This window comes from Sebastes umbrosus, chromosome 1 (assembly GCF_015220745.1).
Source record: "Sebastes umbrosus isolate fSebUmb1 chromosome 1, fSebUmb1.pri, whole genome shotgun sequence".
In the NCBI taxonomy this organism is placed as follows: Eukaryota; Metazoa; Chordata; class Actinopteri; order Perciformes; family Sebastidae; genus Sebastes; species Sebastes umbrosus.
In genome coordinates, this window is record NC_051269.1 from 41,993,690 (window position 1) to 42,002,489 (window position 8,800).

The 8,800-nt window shown below is 40.1% G+C and overlaps 1 protein-coding gene across 1 annotated transcript; it reads left to right on the top strand.

Annotated features, from left to right (window-relative positions):
* Positions 1–507: 507 nt before the first annotated feature.
* On the top strand, positions 508–6,996 carry LOC119496427 (claudin-16-like). The gene is made up of 6 exons (XM_037783724.1): positions 508–677; positions 1,973–2,082; positions 2,433–2,568; positions 4,252–4,413; positions 4,651–4,715; positions 6,684–6,996. Exons 2-6 carry the CDS (start codon positions 1,990–1,992, stop codon positions 6,909–6,911), a joined length of 684 nt encoding a protein of 227 aa, XP_037639652.1. The 5' UTR covers positions 508–677; positions 1,973–1,989; the 3' UTR covers positions 6,912–6,996.
* Positions 6,997–8,800: the final 1,804 nt, after the last annotated feature.

The following is an 8,800-nucleotide window of genomic DNA, read 5'->3' on the forward strand; positions in this document are numbered from 1 at the left end:
TCTGGATTCAGTATACATCACTGAAAGTAATTATGGATATGAGCTTTTTTTTTTTTTTGGTTAACAACTCCAGTCTTCCCAGTGAGGTGTGGCGCAGTAGGAAGACTAACACTGCCCTCTTCAGCTCGCAGGCGGCTGGCTCTGAGCCTGCTGGCATTTTCACTCCACAATAAGAATCCACCTAAACATCTCAATATGGCTTCTCTCTCTCTCTCACTCTCTCACTCTCTCTGTGTCTCTCTCGTCTATCTCTTTGTCTCTCTGTGATGCGTTTAAATGTCTCCTTTTTTATCTTGTCATCTCAACATGCAGTATCTTCTCACCACATCTGAGCCGCCTTAAATGGCAGAAAATGTCTTCAGATGATTTACTGCAGTTTTCTTTGTCTTTTAAGTCAAAGTTGAGACTTGTCAAAGAATAACCAGAGAGGGGGAGCAAAATGGAAAGTGGTAGTGCAGCTCTGAAGGTCATGCGTGGTTAATGTGTTTATATTCTTAATTCCAGCCCTTTGCCAAACCCCAGTAACACAGCACTTCATTTGGGAATGATCAAGGCCAAAGACACACACTCATCTGAAGCTGCTTTTTGCACCAAATCTCTCCCACGTTCCTCTCTTTTTGGGAGCTGAACGGATCCACTTTGAGAGTCAGTCCTTGAAATAAAACATTTTCTAAGAGGTAAGTGTGTTATTTTTTTTTTTCAACAGTTCCACAGCGCTGTTCATTACCCCCTCGTGACAGCTGCAAGATTATTATTTTTCAAGATATTTAAAGAATTTCACCACACGAGGAGATAATTTTTAACATTTTCCTCATTAAAAGATAATGTAACTTCTTAGAAAATACTGCCTTCAAATGTTTAAGAAGTACAGTGACCATCTTAAAGTTATGGAAGTTGTCTTCTTTTTTAAACATTAAATCTCAGTTGTATAACAGACTTTTTTTTGCACTTCCTCTCGAGGAGTAAATTTCCTTTCTCATCCACAAATCTGTATCCATCCACATGCAGGTGGGTTATACTTTGAAAAAATGAACATTAGCAAAAATAATAATTCTAAATCTCGCCATCATTTTTGGTGTTAAAAGCCTGCACACATTAATTTTGTTGATTTTTGAGTATTTCCATATAATGCAACTTTACAATTCTACTTTGACTGCATTACATTTATTGACATCTATAGTTATTCATTTAGATTAAGATTTTATATGAAAAAAAAATACAATACACTTGTAAGAGTGTAAAAAAGTGGTTTAAGTGTTGGTTTGACATTTTTTGGAAATAAACAGAGGTGGGTAGGGTCGCAAAAAAAAAGTTCTTCACCAAAAAAGTACTCAAGTAGAAAGTAGTCATAAAAAAAATAACTATTTGAGTAACAGTATAAAATGATTTACTGAAAAAATTACTTGATACTGTATCTGTTTTAATTTTCTTCTTTATTTATTTATCTTTGTATTAATTCCCTTATTTTTTCACTGTTCTGTTTATTTTTTCCTTTTATTTATTTATGTATTTATTTTTATTTATTTTTAAATGTATTTATATGTCATTAAATGTAGCAAAAATCAATAAAAATAAACACATAAATAAATGGAAAATTAAGGGAAAATTAAACAAAAGAAAAAATAAATAAAGGAATTAATACAAAGATAAATAAATAAAGAAGCAAATTAAAACAGAAATATTGATTTATGTTACATTTTATCAGTTAATTAATGGTATTTATTTATTTTTGGACTTATGTTTTTATTCATTTTGCATTTATTTATTTTGCACATATTTTTGTATTTATTTTAATTTTTTTTTTTACATTTTTTTAAAAAAAAATTAAAATGTATTTATTTATGCACAAGCTACTTCATGCTTTGTTGACATCGCCAGGCCGGCCATGCTTGTCCATCACTGTCTGGAAATCGGCTTCACTTGTTCACACGTCTGATATTTTCATGATGGAAGTTGTTAATTGTTCCACCAGCTGACTGAAAGGACAGGATGAGCAGAGGACAGACAGAGGTCCTGGGGCTGCTGGTAGCGCTGACGAGCCTGCTGCTGCTCATCGCTGCTGCTGGACACAACTGTTGGAGGGTAGGAGGATGGAGGAACATGTCTGCACTCACTCACTCACACACACACAACATCTCACTGCTAATCCTCATATGAAGAAGGAGTGTAGAGTTACCACTAGGCTGCAGTACTGTGTAGTTTATCTGACTGCAGTGATGCTCTGGTGGGTGATCTCTGAGCTTTAGTGTGTGGATACCACAAGGCAGACAGCCACTCGTCTAAAGGGTGTATTTTGGAGACACATTTATTCATGTTTTACGATTTCACATGCTTTATTTTACCACTTACAGTTTAGATTAGCTTCTCTGACTGTAATCATAACGCCCATGTTATCATTCAGACCCTTCATTTTAATGTGTGTGCCGGTCCAGCAAGGAGCTAAAGATCAGCTGACCTCGGTGGGTCTGAGCTCCCGTTGTCGAGGCCTGTGGGGGGAGTGTGTTCATGACAGCCTGGTGGGCCTGAGGACGTGTGACGTGTCCGTGTCTTACATGGAGCACCTGCCAGGTACAACGACACATCCACTCCCTCCCTCAAATATCACCGCAGAGGTATCTAAGGCTACGGTCACATCACAGGGCTTAGTGCTCGATCTTTCTGCCTAAACCAGGAGTCAGCAGCCTGCGTCTCTTCAGCTCCTCTCCAGTGGCTCCCTGTGGAGTTTTAAAAATGGAAATGAATAACTGCTTTTTGTTTACATTTTCATTTTGATTTATCATTGTTGTAGGTCTATGGTACGACGGTACGACGGAGTATTAGGGCCACATTGAGGAAAAAAAACATAAATCTAAGATTTAAAGAATAAAGTCATAATATTATAAAGTTATGTCTTTATTCTCGTAATATTGTGACTTTATTCTGTAAATCTCAGATGTTTCTTCCCTCAATGTGACCCTAATACTCCGTAGTACATTGTCTCTTTGGCCCTAACTGCATTAGACTTATATACTATATACTTAGACTATAAACTGTGTTACCTTCATCACAATGCTCAAATGTTTTGCGGCTCCAGACAGATTTTTTTTTCTTCTTTTTTTTGCCTAAAATGTCTCTTTTGATAGTAAAGGTTGCTGACCCCTGGCCTACACCGTTCACATTCATGTTTGAAGTGACCCATATCTGACATCAGTGTGAATGGATCTCTGCCCTGAAACGCCTCACATGCAACCGATAACATCACAAATACACACTGGAGTTGTTGGGAGTCCAGTGATCGCCAGACTCCATTAACATATTGCTCAATTTAACAGATCTGGGTTCCTCTGTTACACAGATGTTACTCCTAAATCACAATGTATGACTTTGTATGACTCCTAAAGAAAGACTTTTCATTTCGGCTGATATGTAACAGCTCTTAACTAAAGTAAAATGTGTAACGTTACTGTTTAACATCCCAAAACACCGCGACTCAGCACGTCCACGCAATTTTTTATAACATGTGATTTCATTAAATCAGAGTTCTGCTTAGTTCTTCTGATAAACTCATCATATTTCACTGAGAGAATTGTGACTCACCTGGAAGAACACATGAATGCGTTTAGTCCTATTTAGAACATGGGGTAGTGGTGCCTATAGTGGCCAAAATGAGTATTACATCAACAAACTAGAATGGCACTCGGAGAGCGCAGACCTCCGCCAAGGTGTCCGAGTACGATTGCCCCCCCTCCCCCCTCTCCGTGCAGCTTGCGCCATCATCCACGTGCATTTTTTGTTTATGTTGAGATCAGCTGTACGTAGCGGAGCATTGTAAAACACTTCATTCAAACTGGACAGAAACAAAATAAAACTCACCTAAACCGTCATCGTTACTCTTTCCAACAATCACCAAGTGTGCTTTGGTCCAACTCAACTGTAATTTCACTGAGTTTAATGTGAAAAAACACCGAATCTAAAGGTATATCCCCCCCCCCTACCTCCACCCCGCGCTCTCTCTGTCCCTCTGCAGGCAGAAGGAAAGAGGCAGGGTGACTTAGAGAGATTATCGTGGCAAAACCTTTCTTTCCACCTGTTGTTAAATCACTCTGTCATAAACACAGGAGAGAAAACAATTTAAATCAGACTTAGAAAATGGATCACCATAATTGTTGTCTCTTACTTGCCTCTCAGGGCTTCCATATTTGGATAAACAGAGAATGAACTGTAATGTACAAACTTTCAGTCTGGTGTATGTTGCTTGTCTCCTTCCCACAGCTGATGTGTTGGCTATGAGAACAGCGTTGGAGGGGACGTTTGTTCTGTCTGTGGTCTCCATCCTGATCATGATACCGGGCCTGAGGGGGACTACGTTGGTCCACAGTGTGCCGGTTCAGGTCCGGCTGCTGCAGGTCTCTGGTGCCCTCTGTCTGTGTGGAGGTCTGTAGCTGCAGCTCCTCACTCTCAACAAAACAAGCCTTAATCAGATCCAGCCAGAAGCAGTTTGTCTGGTCTGTGGTTTCTGCTCAGTGGGCGACTACTTCAGATTCATATCATTCTCTTGGTTCAGACACATTTCCACACAATTAAAGTTATTTACACTTCACGCAGCGACAGTTGTAATGTTGAACTTCTGACTCGTATCTATTGGTTTCAAATGAGCGTATCTCTCTTTAGGTGTGTGTGGTGCAGCTCGCCTGCTGTGGTACGGGGTGGACACTTACACCAGATACAGACAAGAAGTAGGTTTCACACAACATTGATATTATATGAGGTTTTTTAAACAATCCTTTAAAAACCTGCTGCCACCAAACCAGAGGGGAACCTCCAGGTCTGAGAAGTGAACCCCTTAAACCTGAATTCTTTCTACCAGCCAGCAGGGGGCGACTCCTCTGGTTGCTAAAAGAAATCTGGTTGCCTACTTCTCTCTTGATGTATTACCTCAGTTAACATTGTAAACATGAGTTTATGGTCTCAATCGCTAGTTTCAAGTCTTCTTCAATACAGCATGATGTTCATTTAGTAAACTAGACTGGCACTCCCCCCCTCCGTGCAGCTTGCACCATCATCCACGTGTCTTTTAGTTTATGTTGAGATCAGCTGTACGTAGCGGAGCATCATAAAAAACTTAATTCAAACTGGACAGAAACAAAATAAAACTCACCTAAACCGTCGTCGTTACTCTTTCCAACAATCACCAAGTGTGCTTTGGTCGAACTCAACTGTGATTTCACCGAGTTTAATGTGAAAAAACGCAGATTCTACAGTTGTTTCCCCCCACCCTCCACTCTCTCTCTGTCTCTCTCTCTGAAGGAAGGAGGCGGGGTCATGCGTTATCAACGCGTCACCAGTAACACTGTGCATGTGTTATACCCAGAGGTCTTAATGTTCTGGCTGATCTTAAAAAAAGTCCTGAATCCGGACCATGATTCGGATCGCCGCCAAAATCTAATGTATTGTTCATTGTGCCACACCCCACCGCTACAAAACATTTCATTCAAATCCATGGCGGACTTTTGTAGTAATCCTGCAAACGGACAAACAAACAAACAAACCAACCAACGCCGGTGAAAACATAACTTCCTTCCTAGGCCTTCGGCCTTGGCGGAGGTAATGATGATCCCATTTAGAGTCAGATAGACCATAAAGCAGGGATGCTTAAGGGCGGGGCCACCTTGTGATTGACAGGTCGCTACCACGGCGTTGTCCGGTCTGGGAGTTGTCCGTGTTTTCGTCTTACAACTTTAACCCTTTTAGAGTGTGTTTCAGTTCATAAAGTTAATTATAACCTTTTTGGTCGTATAAAAATGTCTTATTCAGCATTCTGCCCTACTTTCTTTCTCTCGTGTCACTTCTGGTTGCAAAAAACCAAGATGGCGACGTCCAAAATGCCGAACTCGCTTCAAAACAGCAGTCTACAAACCAGTATATGACATCACGATGACTAAGTCCACTTCTTATTCACAGTCTATGTAACCAAAATCTAAATTGGCTCCCATTTAGAATTTGTCTGCTGATATCGTCAGAATATGATCCAACATCTTAATTTCCTGTGTAGCAGCCGTTACCTTTTCTGTACCACACTCTTTAGATAAGCATCTTGAATATTTCAATATGTTCACTGCACTGACTCATCTAATGGTATCAGCATTGCAAATCAATTAAATCCCATTTATTTTCCTCTCAAGATGCTCGTTATCAAGAGCTTGTTGTGGGCATATCTTGTTGTGGGCATATAACAATAAACCCCTTTTATTTCCTGTTTATCGTTCCTCTGCCTCTGAATATCTGCTGTGTGTTGTCAGTCACAATGTGTTTTTCTGGCGAGCAGAAACCGAAGCTTGATGCCCAGCTCAGAGATAAAACCTGCCATGTCGAGCTAAAATAAGCTGAAAGAGCTGCGGACTAGTTAGACACTCTGCTAACTAATGTAGATGGCAGGCAGCGGGATTCATAAAAAAAAGAAAAAGGTCTCAGAGAGGGAGAGGAGACACGCCTGCAGCACAGGTTTAATGGTGTTCCTTAAAGATTTTTTACAAATCAAGGTAGACGTACTTTTGAAATTGCAGTATCCATTTTTTTCTTAGTGAATTTCTAATAAGAGAGAAGGGGGATAAATCACAGGTAGAAAGTTTTCATGCCTTTTAGGCATATTCAGAGGAAGAAATAATGGCCTTACTTCATTATTTTTGCATCTTCCTCTCTAACAGGCGACTCTGGGGATGCCGGGGATAACGTTTGAGTTCGGGCTCTCATACTGGTTGATGGTGGGAAGTGTGTTCTGCTCTCTCACCTCGGCCGTACTGACAATCAGGAGTGTGTCTCGTATCAGTGATGCCATCAGGATGCCAGCAACGAGACTCGCTCCCAGTCAGCCAGCCCGAACCAACGCTGTCATGTCACCACAGTCGACCTCCAACTACAAGACTTACATTTAAAGCTTTTCAATAAAGTTGTTCCATGAAGTGTTGATGTCTGCCCTCATTTCCCTCCTCAGTATGCAGCCCAGTCACCAGGAAAAGATGTCGGCATTTCTGCCAGTGCGTTACCTCCGGGTCTGAGAAGTGAAGCCAATGCTGAAGTGCTTTAAACCTGATATTAAACGTATTTTTGGTTCAGAAACGTTCATATTCAAAGTATCCCGTGGTTTTCCAGAAACATACAATGACAAAAAAAAAAATCTGGCAACTGGGCTGCAATATGACCGACGAGTTTCACTATGAAAACATGTTACTTTACATGTTAAACAATGAAGGAGATAGTTTCCACTGTCACATTCCTAAATCACCACGATGTGCAAGTCAAAATCAAAGGCATGTGTAACACATCATTCATCATTCAAAGTGCTAAAAGTTGGAAAACACATTCCTGTGTTTACTTTAATGATTTGGTTTCAACTTCAGTTCATCGGGTTCATCGTGTCAGTAACCTCTGCTCTGTGTTTCAACATTTCCATTTACAGTAAATGAATGCAGATAAAGTGAGTGCGTAGCAGAATGTCTCCTATCAGTAAAGTGTTATCTCTGATAAGAAGGATGAAAATATCTCTTGAGCTCAGCAGGAAGATGCAGATGTTTATTTTGGACGTGAGTTTTATGATTGTGCTGTAAATCACAGTTGTTGTGAAACGCGTTGGTATCGTGTACAAAGAGCAAATGTCCCCGTTTGTTTCTTTTTGCACGATAGTCTTAAATGGTGTGAATAGTACACGTCAGTGTTGTTGAACAGACCGTATAGTCAGAGGTAATGCAGCAGCGTCCGTACATGTCAGCTGTATGTGAGATTTCACGTCCGTACTCGGTTCCCACCGCTGGTGACTTCACTGAGCTTTTTATCTCAAACTGCCGTATTTTAACTCTGAATACAAACTCATGGAGAGTCTGTCTCTTTGGTAAAACACAGTGGTTTTGATGTACTAAAAGAATGTTGCATCAATATTAAGTCCTTTAAATCATCCACATATTTAAGATCAATGTTATTTTATTCTTGTGTGATTTTCTTAAAGAAAAGTTTCACATTTGTTTAACTCTATCTTAATACAACACCCACATGTCCATATGTACATTGAAAGTTATTGGTCGCAGTTCGAACACTCAAAGTAGCAGACTCTCTCTCTTGTTTCTCAGGAGCCTGAAACTTGCAGGTGTGTTCAGCGTTGGGAATAATTTACATACATACATGCAATGATCGACCCCTTGGGAATGACAACGGGCTGGTTATTTCCTATTTATCCTATTTACTTTAGAATTGTTGACTATTCCTGAAGTGATGCCAAAGGGAAGGACAAAGTGGCGGTATGTGACAAGTTGGGATGAGTCCTTTCAATCCTTTCGGTTACTTCCATCGGGTCGCCGCTACAAAGTCCCACTGGCCCGGAAAAATATATATAAAAAAATCTTTCATTCCCGCTGCCATCATCACCTTGAACAGTTTAAAATAGGCAACATACTTAACTTCAGTCTATTTTCACACTGTTTTTATAATTGTATATAATTATTAATCTTATATGTGTTTTATCTATTTATTGTTGAGCCTGTCAAAGACAAATTTCTGTTACCTGTGACAGACAATAAAGTTTTTCTTATCTTATCTTATCTTAACCCAAAGCACAATCTTTTCCTTAGCCTAACCAAGTTCTTCTGTTGCCTAAACCTAACGAAGTAAACCTTCATTGGAAGTTTATTTGGTAACAAGCGGAAACTGACGCGCCGTCCCTGACACGTCCAAAACCGACGCTAGAGGGGTACCTAGAGTGTCAGAGTTTGAAGCGTAGCGCCACTGACCGAGCGTCAGTATTTGATGGGTTGGGAATGAGAACATGTTGTCT

Bases quoted from the DNA above. Each gene is read 5' to 3' on its own strand.
- LOC119496427 (XM_037783724.1), top strand. From the start codon at position 1,990: ATGAGCAGAGGACAGACAGAGGTCCTGGGGCTGCTGGTAGCGCTGACG. The intron at 2,083-2,432 runs GTAGGAGGATGG...GTGCCGGTCCAG, and splicing joins CTGGACACAACTGTTGGAGG to CAAGGAGCTAAAGATCAGCT. The intron at 4,414-4,650 runs GTCTGTAGCTGC...ATCTCTCTTTAG, and splicing joins TGCCCTCTGTCTGTGTGGAG to GTGTGTGTGGTGCAGCTCGC.